The sequence below is a fragment of the Pleurodeles waltl genome, chromosome 2_1, assembly GCF_031143425.1.
Source record: "Pleurodeles waltl isolate 20211129_DDA chromosome 2_1, aPleWal1.hap1.20221129, whole genome shotgun sequence".
Lineage (NCBI taxonomy): Eukaryota > Metazoa > Chordata > Amphibia > Caudata > Salamandridae > Pleurodeles > Pleurodeles waltl.
Window position 1 is genome coordinate 752,062,718 of NC_090438.1, and position 15,623 is coordinate 752,078,340.

The 15,623-nt window shown below is 45.2% G+C and overlaps 1 protein-coding gene across 1 annotated transcript in view; it reads left to right on the forward strand.

Moving 5' to 3' along the window:
* Positions 1-7,170: 7,170 nt before the first annotated feature.
* The window catches only part of SLC22A23 (solute carrier family 22 member 23), a 480,925-nt gene continuing 472,472 nt past the window's right edge, over positions 7,171-15,623 (forward strand). The window contains exon 1 of the mRNA XM_069217671.1: positions 7,171-7,784. Coding sequence (XP_069073772.1) covers positions 7,302-7,784 — 483 coding nt within the window. The 5' untranslated portion in view covers positions 7,171-7,301. The remainder of the gene's footprint in view (positions 7,785-15,623) is intronic.

Genomic DNA, 15,623 nt, shown 5'->3' on the forward strand with positions numbered 1-15,623 from the left:
AAAGGCCTAAAGTCCGAAGGCAATATCACCGGGGTGTGTCAAATCGAACCTAGCTCCTGCTCCACTGCAACCATTCTATCAGTGGCACTTTGTGCCTCTTGGCAAATTTCTACTTAATTTTGTTGTAATCATTTCTCTGGTTCGCCTTGTTGGATTTTGACATTTTGGTGTCATTTTGTTTATCAAAATATACTCTGTTTTCATAATTCATTTTTTGATATTTATGGGTTTGCATTTCAAACATATTACAGTTTTAGTACTGCATAAATACTTTACCCTAAGATATGCCTGCCTGCTCTGCGTCAGAGCTACTAGTGAGTTGAGCTCAGGATAATTTAGTGACTTTGTCACTGTGACAAGGATTGTGATTATTACTTAAGGTAGATACATACCCTCACCCCCAAAATCAATACACCAATTCCTTACATAATTCTATTGTTATTAACTTAGTGACATCAGCTAACTACTATACTAAACTGAATGGATGATGGGTTTGTGAGATAGATGGGTGGAAAATTGCTTTTAACGCTACATTCATGTTTATGAACATCATTTTGATCTTTGCAATGTCACACCTGCTGTTAAATCTCAATTAATGAAGTGCTGCAGAGATCTTAACCATCTTTATATTCATTTACATTGAGAATATTCTTAGTTATTCAAATTCATTTTCCAAAGAAACTAATCATTTAAAAACCACGGAGACTTATGGAGAGACATCAAAAATAACATGAGCCAGGGAGGGCCACAAACCAATGTGATAAATGAAGACTTCTGGATAAAACATGTCAATAACTATACACAACCGATCCATTTCCCTTGGAGAGACCGAAGGTCAAACCCCGTACGTATGATACCCATCCGCATCCGGAACTCGTCCCCTCACTGGGTGAAAAAGCCACTATCTTGTGCAGTATGAGGGCGACGGGACCCTGGTCCTAATGGTATTCCAGCACAAGTCTTTAAGGAAGACACAGAGCTTTGGACAACAATTCTCTGCACACTTTACTGTTCTTGCTTAGAGACTAAGAAGGTACCAACTGGCTGGAGGGTTTCTATACTACACCCAATGCATAAAAAAGGGAACAGGCAGGAACCTGCTAACTATCGACTAATTGCCCTTTTGGACATCGAAGCCTTAGTACTTTTAAAAGAGCTGGGTGGAAGCTAAGGGGATTGTCCCCTTTAGTCAAACCGGCTTCAGGGAAAATTCTGCAACCACAGATAACATCATGGCCCTTTCCTTCTTATTACATCAGGCAACCGCTAAGAAGTCACCTCCTCTCTATGCCTGCTTTGAGGATTACTCCACCACTTTTGACACGGTGGACAGGAACCTGTTATGGAGGAAGCTCCAAGGCTGAAGAATAACAAACAAGTCACTAAGGGCAATTACTCACTCTACTCTACACATCTACCTGGGTTTGGGTGAAGCTGTCAAGCTCAGCAATCAGCAGGGAGATCCCTACTACCAATGAGCTAATACAAGGGTGCGTGCTAGCACTTCTTTTATTTAATCTCTATACAGCAGACATGCTCCATGCCTTAATACACGCTAATCGGATCCCACCGAAAATCGGAAATCTTAAAATCACCCTCATACAATATGTTGATGATATTGTGTTGCTGAATCACTCAAGAACTGTGCTCCAAAAGGCACTAACTGCCCGTCATGGTTATAACATGGAAAATAAAATGAAGGCGAATGCTTCGAAGACCAAAGTAATCCTCTATGGAGAGTTACGTAAATAACAGAACTCCCATTGGAATATGGGCCCACTCACTATTAACAGAACATACTTGTACAACTATTTGGGCATGTGGCTATCTGCACATGGAAATCCCAAAGTCCTTCTGCATCATCTTAAATTGAAGGCTGAATTCATAATAACTAGAACATGCCAGTTAAAAATCTTATAGAGAGTCCACCGCCAGGGCTGATCCTTCAATTGCTCAGAGTCTCTCATCTTCCAGCTTTAAATTATGGCCATGAAGCCTTTCCAGGTCAACTCACCACACTGGTGGAAAAGCTCCGAATTAAAGCATACAAAAGAGCGTTCAAGCTACCTCGTCACATAAGGGGCTGCTTGATAAGGCTAGAATTTGGCCTGGAAGGCCACAACTGGGCCTACATGGGTGCCTTCCTGAAATATTATCACAGGATTTTTGTGGCCCCTCCAAACACTCTGATATCAGCTCTTGGCTCTATCATTGATGCAAAAATGAATCCTTGGTCACAATATTTAACCACAGCTCTAGCCTCCCTTCAAATAGACCAAGCTGAATTAATCAAACTGGAGAAGTCTGGTATCGCCATCAAGTCGGTGCTGAAGAGACAGATAAAAATGGTTTCCTAGGCAACTGACCTGGAAAAATTAAGCAGTACCCCTAAGGCGGTGGCAGCATTTTATATTAATGGTTCACAACTCTTGTTACCTCAACCATTCTTGGCTTGTACAATTGGGAAAGCCTGTGTGACGCAGATCCTGACTGTAAGACAGTTAGCCCTGAAGATCAAGGAGACAAACCTAAAATGGCACTCCCTCTGTAAGATAGTAAATTGCAGGCTTTGTGGATACAAATCTGAGTCATTTAACCACATGTTATGCTGCTTTCTGGCACTGACGAATTCACGTTGCACTTTATGAAAAACTCTCTTTCTTCGCTATGGCATAAGAACCTGCAATGAGGCCAGATCACCAGTGTTTGCCTTAAGGGAGCAATCTGAAATGGCCAAATTTTGGAAGTGTGTCTCCCAGCTACAAAAGAAACTGAATGAGTGCACTGCATCCACCAAGACTTCCTTAACCTAAAACAGATGAATGTGGTAAAGGCCTTGACTATGAAATGTGTAGTCTTGCTTGATTATTTGTTTCATCGCCAAAAGGAGCCTGGACAGGATGGCTTTTGCTTTTTGCTTCAAAACTAAATATGCAATAATTGCACTTTGCACTCGATTGCACAAAACTGTGATACTATCACTTTTACTTGTTATACTAAAATGCGTTTTACTTTTGATTTTAAAGCTGTGACTGTATATGCAAAGGTTTTAAGTAATCATGTATAATACATGTAGCATCAATAATCATCATCATTCATTTAAAAACTCTGCTACAAAAACCGTGCCTACAATTATTTTCCAAAATGAAAACAATTCTAATACAGTTTCTTGAGTTTATTTTGTAACCATATAGTATTGAAATCTACCCCCAAAATGTTGAATCTGTGATTGTTTGGTCAACACAATTACTATAGACTTTTGGGTGTTCATTAATTTATGTAGGCATTTATTAAAACATACTCCGCTGTGGTTTCGGTTGTGAATCATTATATAATATGTGTTCCTAGGTTAATAAAGGATTGATCATCTTGCCATTCTGACACTCTGGGGGTCATTACTAGCTGTAATTTGACATACATGGAACAGAATCAAAACATTGAAGCCTTGTATTTTGATTAATTACTATTAGTCGAATCTTATTTGAAATCATGATGTTTTTTTAAACTGTTCAAAATGTTTTTACAGGTGATGTGACTATTGCTGTTCTTGGAGGTAAAGAGGCACCTACCGAGGGCACGCCTGCATATCACATGATGATTGGGGAAGGGTTACATACATGTGTATGGCTTCGTCAAAGGTGCAAGGTTACAGAAAAAGATGGTTCATTGAGCTTTCCTTGATGGAGGTCATTTAATTTGAGGACTATAGACAGATTATGAGAAATTCTTTGTAAAATGAAGCCACGTCTCAGACGCACACAATTTCATGCCGTCAGCGCTTGGGAGAAATGGCAAGAGATAGTGATGAAGACAAGTACCGAAGACAAACAAAAAGAGCTACGCAAAATTATGCAGTTTGGGATGAAAATAAGCAGAGATGGGGAAACCACATAGTAGAGGAAACTAGATGACATCCTGCCATTACAAAAGAGAAAAATGAGCTGTCACAAAATACCACAAACCTAAAAGGAAAAATATTAAGTGAGAACCAGAAATAAAGACTGAACTAAAAACCGATTCTGAGACAGATTCAGGAGATTACATTTTTGAAGAATTATTAGCTAGATGTCCACCGCCATACGTGGGACATGAAGCAAGTGCTGATATGACAATAAATAATAATACAACAGTAGACACAGCTCCTGTTGATCCAAATGCATATCAGATTACCTGACAACTGCAAGCAATACAACCTGTTGTTACACAACCAGTGTTGACATAAACAACAACAGCACAGCCAGTTGTAACCCAGCCGATTGTGGCACAGTCTGTTACAACTTAGCCTGTTGTTCAACAAGTTGATAAATTACTGGCCTGACAATCTCACTGGGATCCACGCGCACACAAGGAGTGGTACGGAAAGCTGAGGAGACTGCAAGCAGCATTGCCAGCACTCCCAAATATAGAGTGTTACTCTCCACTGAAGAAGACAAATATCCTGAAATGCATGTCTAGAGATACACAGCACCGGCTGCATCAATAATGGTAAATACTAAATACTTTCAACTAACGTGAGTGTTATCATGTACTGAGTTTACCACAATATATCTAGACAAAGTGCTTGTATGCCAAGCAGTTGCTCCCTCACCCTTACACATGAAGTGTATGCACATGTATTTTCCTGTCTAATTTCCAGCTTGGAAAGCAGGTTTCCGTTCCACTGTGAAATCAATAATTGGGCCAGCTTGGGAGAAGAGGGCTCTACCCACTTGTAGTGCACGAAGAATTGTCGATGTTTTGCACCAGCCTCAAGGGTCACATACCTAATTAGCCTTCTCTCACTGTAGTGAGCTCACAAACACACTGTGAATTAAGAGAGTCTTGGAATCAGTGTACAGGTCCCAATCGGTGGCAGTCAACCCGTTGCCAACAATATGTTGTGATGAAGAACACATGAAAGTGAGTCACAGAGCGAATGAACTGAGCTAGGAAAAGAACTGAAATTATGGAAATTGGAAAAAGAAAACCAAAAACACAACAACAAAAAACATAGAAGTTTGCAGATGAAAGGAAATGCACAATGCAGGGCAAGAGAACAAAGATAGACATGCACAATAGAAAATATAGTATAATGAAAAGAGTTAAAAGACAAATTAGCAATAAAAAGAAAATAAGGGAAAGAGATTAAAAGAAAAAGGCAAAAGAAAAGAGCTGAAAAATACACAAACTGCGTATTTTATAATCTGAAGAGCAATCTTCAAGTCACTATACCGACTGCAGAGATAACTAACTTGTATGTCACTTGTTCCAGTCCTAGAGAGGTAGGTTTCTTGAAGCAATGCACTGACGGGGTAGAACTGTGACTTTTTTATTTAAACTTGCATGCTCCCCACATTTTGGGGACGTTTTTTAAAAGTCAACAATCTGTGCTTTAGAAATACATGTTTAATTATCAACTTCCAAGGCCAACGAAATGCTACATTGCACTCCTTTTAGTGATGCCTCTCACCCTGCTCCATACCAGCTGGCCTTGCCGTTGCTCGACCCTACACCCTAGATCACAATTCCTACACTTTTATTTTTTTCACTTTCACTGCTGATTTCAGATCACCATATTTGTCACTCACTGAGCCATCCTCTCAAGAAGTCGAGTAATGTGCTGAAAGTGACCAGCTTCTGTCAGGTCATTACAGTTTCCAGTCCTGGAATGTTGTGTAATAGCCTAATAAATTCTGGGTATTGTGGCCTCATTTCGCTTTCATCTAAGCAATTGCAGTGACATCCCTTAAACCAATGATTTGTGGTTGAAAAGTTCATGACTGAGATTGGACACAATATCTACAATGACCTGGATTAAAGTGGTTAGTCTAAACTTTACCATTTTTGCAGTCAAAAGGAAAGTCATTTTGGGGGTATGATATATACTTATTTTGTCCTTTTCAGGCATCAGCCAATTGCTTTGATTTGACTAAAATGATATATATACAATTTATTTCTAGAAACGTTCAGCTAGCTCTCTTAACCAATTGGTTACTTGTCGAGTCACTTATGTTTTTCTTCCACACACTACATCATAGGGCAGTTATCAGCCCACTTCAGCCATTGGCTAAATTTACTTTGAGTGACAGCCTATTTTTACACCGGAGCACAGCGAACACAAAGTAGTTCCCTTCAATGATGTGAGTTAGTCGGGCAATCCAGTGATATGATTTTACAAAAGCAGTGACAAGACTAAACAAGTATTGACAAAGCCAAAATTCTGACCTCCAAAGCCAGGCCTTCCGGCTTTAGCGTTGCTTGTTCATATAAACTCACCTGTTCTCAAAGGATCAGCCAAGGGGAGAACAAAATGTTTTCGCCCAAATTCTGAAACTATTATGATTGGAGGCGGAAGGTGATAACATATTCCCGAAGGCCCTGTACATGAGTCATGGCATCCAGCCCTCACCTGGCCCTCCCTCCACAGCTGACAGCCGGGTGGGCGGCGCGCCGGGGCAGGTGAGCGGGAGGGGAGGCTCCGCCGCTTCCGGCCCGAGAGCGAGGAGTGGCAGAGGGCGGGACTGCAGGGACCCGGCGTGCTCGGACCAGCAGCTGTGCGAGCCCCGGAGCCGGCTCCCCCGGGAATCCCCGGTCACGGGCGGAAGAGAGCGGGCCTGCGGCGGACGCATCGGACCCGCACAGCGAAGGAGGCGGCCTCCTCTCCCGGGGGCAGGCACTAAACCCGGCAGCCGCGGTGCGTGGTTGCAGGAAGCCGGCACCGCGACGCTCTGCATGTGAGACGCATCCACATCCCCGCTGCAGGAAGCGGGCGCAGTGACACCCCCGTGCAGTGCAAGCAGTGGCAGTGACACCCCCGTGCAGTGCAAGCAGTGGCAGTGACACCCCCGTGCAGTGCAAGCAGTGGCAGTGACAGCCCGTGCAGTGCAAGCAGTGGCAGTGACAGCCCGTGCAGTGCAAGCAGTGGCAGTGACACCCCCGTGCAGTGCAAGAAGTGGCAGTGACACCCCCGTGCAGTGCAAGAAGTGGCAGTGACACCCCCGTGCAGTGCAAGAAGTGGCAGTGACACCCCCGTGCAGTGCAAGCAGTGCCAACCCCCCGTGCAGTGCAAGCAGTGGCTGCAGGCGCAGTGACACCCCCGTGCAGTGCAAGCAGTGCCAACCCACCGTGCAGTGCAAGCAGTGGCCGCAGGCGCAGTGACCGAGCCCTCCAGTTCCCCCGCGCCGATGCGGGCCCCCCGCTCCCAGGGGCTGTGCTGAGCCGCCGCCGGGGGCACTGGTTGTCGGCCGGTGCCGCAGCGCGGAGGCGGGGGTCCTCCTGCGGCAGAGCGGGCCTCCCTCCATGTGAGCGGCCGGCGGGGCGGCATGGCCACGGAGCGCAGAGGGGCCGAGCCCCCGCGGCTGGAGGAGAACGGCTCGGCGCTGCCCGCATCCCCGGGGCCCGGCTCCCGGCGCGGCTCCGCGGGGGAGGCCCCCAGCCCGCTGCTGCTGGACTTCGACGGCTCGGTGATGCCCGTGGCGGGCGCCCTGGGGCCCTACTCGAGGCGCTTGGTGCTGCTCACCTGGATCCCGATGCTCTTCATCGGCTTCAGCCAGTTCTCCGACTCCTTCCTGCTTGATCAACCCGACTACTGGTGCCTGGGCAGCCGGGGCAACGACACGGGGCACCGCCTGCTGGGGCCCACCGGGGGCCCCGGGCTGCCCCCCTCGCACAACCTGAGCCAGCAGAGCCGCGCACTGGGGGAGCGCCCCGCCCCCGCCGGGGACCCGCACCTGGGGGCGGACTGCGGGTGCCACCAGTGGCAGTACCAGATCCGGGCCGGCCTGGTGCAGAACGTGGTCAGCAAGGTAAGGGGTGCCGCCGAGCTATGTGATCCAGATCCCAGCTGTACCTCCTCGTGCGCCCCATCATTCCCTCCTATGGTGCTTCTCTCGCAGGGGCGGTGAAAGACCAGCTGAGGCATGTGCCATGCGTGGTTAGGGGAGTCTCGTGCATGCTGTCACATACACTGTACCACCAGCACCCGCCACACCATTGTACCCCTCGGTATCTCTAAACATAATGGAGGGTAAACTCAGCACGGTATAAAGTACTACAGCGGGCACTGTCGCTCCATTAGACTACTCCTGTAGGCAAGGTGCCCTCGGTGTTGTGTAGCATGTAGTAATGCGCCATTATACCCCATTGAACCCCTCACGGAGGCGGGGAACCCACGGCATGGAGCAGCATATGTGGAAGTTCACCAATTACCCCATTCGTCAGTAGGCAGGGTACCCTCAGCATGGTACAGCATGTCTGGTAGCTCCCCTGTTACCCTAGTAGATTCGTCAGGGAGACAGCGTACTCTCGGCATTGTATAGCACTATAGCATGTATTCCAGCTCATTATTATTCCACTCGATTCGTCGCGAAGGCAGAACGTGGTCCGAAAGACACCCATGTAATAAAGTAACTGTTGCCCCTACACATCCCCCCCCCCTCTCAACATAGCTTTCATTGTACTGCCAAGAATATTCCCCCCCAGTATGCGCACAATAAGTTCCCTTTAAATACACATTTGTCCCCTGGTTTTCAAAGCATTCATGCACTTGCTAAGTCTGGGCTGTTGCGCCAAATATATCTGTCTCTCTGAGGCTAATATGTATTTGGTATTCTCGTTTAGAGACTGAATTTGATGGTAACCCTCGACCTGCTATACTAGTACATGCCAAGAACCTTCTAGATGCAGGCTTTGACTCGGGTTTCGTCTGCACGCCGGTTCCTCATTAAAATCACTAAGTTTTGGTAAATACATGACTATTTGTATATCATGCTTTCGTGGGTTATTTTTCCGACTCGAAGCGCTTTACATAAAAGGTGTACCATTGCATAATGTAGTGGTCCGCTTTTGATCGACACTGAAAGGATGAACGGTCGAGCTGGCCCTGCCGGCTTCGGACTCGTGACCTGCATGTGCCGCCGCCATGTGTGCTTGACTCGTCGAGAGAGTGGAGGGACAGTTCTTCTCTGTGAATTGCCAGGAGCAGCCTGTACTTAGTGAAAAAATAATAATGAAATTCACTATTCATCCCAGCGTAATAAAAATGAACTCCTTCCTCCCGGCTCTTAAGGTGTTCACGAGCTAAGCATTATTTTTTACAGGAGGTGAGGGAGGTGTTGCATGGGAGAACCCCCACCTCTTCTCTCATGTTGTCAATATGTTCCCCAACGGCGCGTCCACGTGACATCAAATAAGCTCGGCCTCTGTGCCAAGTGACATAATGACACTCGGAAGCTCCCTTAGTAATCTCACTTACACTTTCGTTATCTAACCGTGTCAGGCGAGACAGACTCATGGGTGGTTGCATCTGACAACGACACGTGCACTGCGGGAAATATAAAGCATGCAAACTCGGTGATAACTTGTTTACTGTCCCTGCAGGAGCTGCCTGCGTCTGACGCTGCACCCACTCTCCTGTTTTTTTTTTTTTTTTTCCCTCCCTTTTTACCTACGCGTTTTTCCTCCCGGTTCCTTTTTCGCCGTTGCTGCACTTCTTCACGCGAACACACTCGCAACAACCACATTCTTAAACAGTTCCATCCTTTCAGTCTTATGCCAACACTTAACATTGCAGGACAGCACCAAGAGTTAATAACGACAGAGCGACTCTGCTAAAAAGTGAAAGCTGAACCCAGCAAATAGATGAATACAATATAAATGGCAATGGACAGCAACCAGCCAACACAGACTACTACGTGCCTTAAAGTATAAACAGTAATGGAGTAAAACGTAAATCGAACTCTAAGTCACTGCCTGTGGGAAACCACAGTTCATTAACAAGTAACATTCACTATCAATATAAATGGAAGCCAAGTGAAAGAAAGTCATAAATCACCAGAAGTAATAATGCCGTTAATTACCAGATAAAAAAACACGTCCAAAAACAATAAAACACTATCAAAAAGTGAGACTCCACTCATTAGAAAAAAAAAATATCAAGTTGCATTTAAAAGCCACGAGCTACTAAATTCAAAAGGCCCAAATCGAACAGCATTAGTCAATCACGTAATATTATTGTAGTGAAATGCAAGATTGCTGCAGTAGCTTTAATTCTAAATGCGCTGCTCCCCTTTGAAGACATATCTTAACACCCTCCAAACCACCACCCACGAAATGTGTTTTGGCGTATTTTTAATCGTGGGCCTAATTTATTGTTATATGTGCTTTATGAAAGGGCTAAATGCTAGCGACCACTGGCGTAACCAGTGGGACATGGGCCCTGGTGCAAGGAAGGAAATGCCGCCCCTGGCTGCAGTTTAAACTCTGAGATGAATCAATAATCAGGGTTTAGTAGGCCCCTCGTGTCCCCGGTGCCTCTGCACCTGCTGCACCAAAGGAAGCTACGCCCCTGATAGTGAAGGGACCTTCAACTCAGTCTCGAAGCGCCTTTGGATGAATCAAAGTGTGTTAACTTTTATATTCGCGGTTTCCAGTTGTGCGCAGCGCTGTCGGGTCAGCAGGCACCGGAAGTGGCGCGGTTCACCTCGTACTCCTGGGCAGTCACTCCTCTCCCGACTGCACCCGCGAGTGAGGCGAGTCTGCTTTTGTGTTATAGTATTATTCACGTGCTATGCTTTTGTGTTTCACATCTTCCCAATCAGCAGTGGCCCTTCACCCCGGTCACCGGCCCTCTCGCCAGCTGTGTCTCGGTGAGAGCGAGGGGCTCTAGGGATGGAGAAGCGAGGGGTCTGCTCCCGTGCGAGCCCAGGCCTTGGGCCCGAGAGCGTTAGTCTGGGCCGAAGCTGCTTTTAGTCGGGTTAAGCAGCCGGTGTGTGACATCTGCGGCCCTCCCCAGGGTTAAAGGATGCGCACACTCGTCAGACATTTAAGCTGAAGCGATAAACATACGCCACATTGTGCGGATTGATGAAGGTCGGCACAGCTCCAGTTGTGTGGGTATTCCTAAACCTTCTGGGTGGTGGTTCCCACACGTTCTTGGCACTTGCACCCGGTGTGAAAAAGGCTGACGTAAGTGATGACGCTGGTGTGAAACAGACCCCAACAAGCCCATGTTATCGAGCTATTTAGGAGTAAGGATTTGTCCACGAGGACGATAATCCCCCGTAGAGAGGAAAATGGGGTTGGTTATGAAAAAATGAAGTTGTTGTGCAGATTTCTAAGGCATTCATGCACGCGGATTGTCCACCCTCCGGGCATCCCACACGACCACACATAAAGGAGGAACGGTGGGAAATTCACAAGTGTTAAGTGTAAACCTACGGTTTGCTGCGGGTTGGGGAGTGGCAATATATGAGATGTATAACTCTGGTGGGTAGATCGTTTAATGGTCTGGTGCACTTTGAATGACTCTGATGTTCACTCCCCCTCCCAGTCGCGACAGAAATATCTCTCCACATTCGCCAACAAATCATTGGAAAATAAATGTAATGTTTTGTTCTCTTGTTAACTCTCCTCACCTGGGTAGCTATCAATCGAGTTTACACCGTCTCGGAAAAGAGTTGAGGCAGTGGCCTGTTAGGGAAAGATAATGGTCCCTAAAATGCTATGCAATTTACATTCATGTACTGATTTTCACAGGTTTCCCTCCACACACAAACAGATGTTGCTCGGGCTCTTTACCTCTGTATTTGTGGACAACTGTAGCTGCAGCCCCAGAGGCCTAGTTTTTATTGTTCCATGCCCTTTACAGAAAGGGGTTTTACTGTTGAGCAATTATGTAAAGTTAGAAGTGAGAATGCAGGGAAAGCAAGAGTCTGGTGTGAGATCACTGTATGTACTTAAGATGTTGCATCAGCAACTGGAGCCCAAGGGACGGGAGGGGCCCTTGTGTGCACCAACAACGTGGTTAAAATGTAAACACACAGACTGCAGCTCCTCTGAAAGGAAGCTTCTTTGTCAGACCAAGTAGCCCATCCATGGCATCCTTTAAAATTATCTGTATCATCAATTCACATGGTAACCCAATGCAATGGTAATAAACAGGTTCCAGTCAATTATTTTTGTTATTGGCCCTTACTCAATTTACTGACCAAGTCTCCTGTCAATGCCACAAGGAGACAAAAGGACACCCTCTCCAAGTCCAGTAATCTTTGTTTATTACACGGAAGTACACAGTTATTTTACTAATTAGTACAGTCCTGATGTTGACACCTGCGACACAGCACTAAGATCCTATTAATTTGATTGGTTTAATTGTTTTCAATTGGTTCATCTCTGCATCAAACGCACTTCCTCACATGTAGCAGTTAAAACATGCAGACTGGTTCCTTGTTTATTGCACAATATTTGAATTTATTTTATATATATGTAAAACGTTCTGCTGTACAGAGGATGCTTTGCAGTGTTTTGCATAGGAGCGGTGAAGGGAAGTTGTCGGAAACATGCATGTTCCGTGAAAAGACCGCCTCATTGTCGAACATTCAACTTTGATGCACTTCAAAAGTCTCTAGGAACAGGTACATTTCACGTTTTTCTCAATTCTCTTACTTTGTTTCAAAGTGAAAGGGCAGAGGACGCATGTTCCAGTACGCACAGATTTCTGCCCACAAATCACTTAGGTGGTATCTGGGGGTGTGCGTTTTAGGTGGCCAACTTCTGACGCCTAGTCTGTTGATGTTGCATCAACAGGTTGGAGCGGTAGGAGGCTGCTCCCTCATGATCTATGTGCTGTATTAAGGCCTAAGGTCTCCAGCTCGAGCTGTTGTTTGGTGGGAAACCAGTGGAGTCACCTCAGTGAGGCAGAGCCATTTTAAAGCTCAGGCAAATTGTGCTTTTTCCCAGGAGCCGTTGGGAAAGTGAACCTTCTCTTTCTTTGACTGTGCGATTTTGTGTTTCTATTTAAACCTCGCTCCCGCTCATCCTTACACGCGTGGCCGTTGTTACTGCACGGAGGGCGCTGTAGATGCCTGCAGGACGTGCGGCCTCCCGCCTCGTGGCTGGTCATGTTTTCACCAGGACGCCTCACGTTCCTTCTGTAGTTGTAACAGCGGGAGGTTAGAAACACATTTTCCACAACCAACACTCAAATGTGTATTTTTTTTTTTTTTTTTTTTTTTTTAATTTTTTTTAACCGACACTCAGTACATGTGCTCCAAAAGTATGATTTTTATTTTTTACTTATTCAATGCTACTTGTTTGTTCAGCTCGGGAATGTCTCTTGGCAGACGACACAGTATGGAAGACAGCCAGTGGGCTTGGCACGGAAATCAACCAGCAACATTGGATTGAGATATCATTTGACACGACGCTTCTCGATGGCATTGGAAGGGTGGTAGCTTGCGATTGGCACTGCTGTGTAGTAAATTTTAGTTGTATCGACGTGTAGGTCAGGCGCGCCCTGTGTTGCACGAGGGCATTTGCATCTTGGAAAGCCTGTGGTATGTGACTGTGTGCAGCCCCCCGCCCCCCTGTGGTGATATGAGTCAATGCAGCTGCAGGCTGCCCACCAAGTGGCGTATCCTTGGAACACCACTTAACTTGTCCCTCCTCTTTAAACGGTGCTTTTATTACAGCTGTCGCTGATGGCTGCAGATTGCATCCTCCGAGCGTCTCTTGACTGTGGAAAGTTGTCACGCGGCCGCGCTGCACTTGGCGGGAGCTGGTAACACCCGTAGCTAGGCCAGGATAAAGGCCCAGGCAAGAAACGCATGTCTTGGCCTCCAGGAGCACCGGGGGCTATTTTATGTTGACTTGTTGCTAGGGCAGTGGGATTATGTGACAGTGGATGACTAAATTATGAAGCAAGGAAAGGTAAATTATGCACTATAATTTGGTAAATTATATAGCAGCATAATTTTGCTAATTTGCCATTTCAAGACGCAATATTCTGTGGGCAAAAGTTTCACCTCATTAATACCACCAGCAGATGAAAGGTTACAAATTAAACTTTGTAAAGAAGCTGCCTCTGCCACGCACTATATGGGGTGACTTCTTAAAAAAAATATCTGTTGATTAGTTTGAGCTAGAAGCTAAATTTGTTTTAGGTGAAATCTGTAATTTAGGTTTCTGATCTTGGATTATGTGTCAACTTCGTTAAATCCATAACTACGATGAAAACGTAACGACAGAGTCGGACTGTCCGAAAGAGCAACCTGTCAATGCCTAAAGGGCTGTTTTGACAGATCATTGCATTCACTGTATTGTTTCGGTTGTCTGTGGGCCTATTGGTTTTGCTGTTGATATGAGTGATTACCAGAAACATTGCCTGAAGCAAGCACAAATACATGCAGTCTCCCATACCTTGCAATACAACTACACAGTTCGTCTTTACAAGTTTAAAACTGCCCTGATTTGCAAACGTGGGTCACTTTCTAGCTATTTTTAAGTAGCCAATGTGGAGCACTTTTAATTTGGTGCCTGGGCCTATTTTCTCTTTCAGTCCTACCCTACGTGGCAGCCTCAGAATTAATTAATTCCTGTGGCAGTGCTTTTTATTGTGAACACCAAGCTAACCTGCAACATACTTAGCACCAGGATTCTTAAATCTGGGAGTTACTGGTGCTGTGGATACACCCATATGTATGTCTTGAACCGTCTGTCTTGGGGTGGTGAGAAGATGATATTCTGTTTCTTAAATTGCCCTGTGGTTTGGTATTTGCTCCTTCCCTTACGTTTCCCAGCTGTTTGATATAACCTTGGTGAAATATCACTTGGCCTGTCATACCTACGCTCAATTATTTAAATATTGTACGTTTTACTGTGAATTCTACTCTTGCCTGTAGTGGTATATGGAACTAGAATACCAATTTGTGTTGTAAAAGTAAATTATGGGTTGAGGGAAGATAAATAACTTACTTTGCAATTAATGGCAAATGTATTATCCAACATATTGCACCACATCATTATCTTGCTATTTTGCAGTTTGTACACATTGATAGAAAAGAGATCATTGAGCTATAGAAAATGCAGAGAGTCCTATAATAGAAAACTTCTTCATATGAGGCAGAATTTATGCTCTGAGAAATGGAACTGAGATGCAAGTGAAATAAGTTGTTTTCATGGGAAACAATGAATCCTCCTTTAAACCTGAATTGCATTTAAGTATCAAGATTTGTGTTTCCTCCTGCAGATAAACGTCATACTTACAGTCCAACAGTTGGGGATATTTGCACTATCCTGCAACATTCTTAACTGTTTAAATGTCTGAATTCATCAATGAGCAACTGAAAGGTGACCAGTAAACTGTTATAAAGTGTCAGGCAGCACTACACTAACTGAACGGGTATTTTGTTTATTGAGCTGTAAAGAAAATATTTGCCACAATCCGAAAATTATGCAAGAGATGGAGATTTATGTTGCAAGTCCTGCAAATTAATATTCACACAAAAAGCAACATAACTTTGTTTTCCTGGTGACCCTGATTTTGTGGTAAAATACATGTATTCAGTGGTTCAGAAAGGTGCCTCCTGCTTACCAGATCTGATGGTCTGTAAATGAAGCCTGAGTGAAATTCAATAAGAGCAAAAGCCGAATACTGAGGCCCGAAGATTTACAAGTGGTGGATTGTTACAGCAACTTTGTACGTACACAAGGAAAGGCCACACTGGGCACTAGTAACCCCAGGGAAGTTACCTATAGCCCAGTGGTCAAAGCCTTCTATATACATTTTAATGGAATGACAGTGGTGTCTGTGGTTGTGGCATATAGCAACGTGTTCACAGGCATTTTTATGTCCTTTCTCGCGAAGG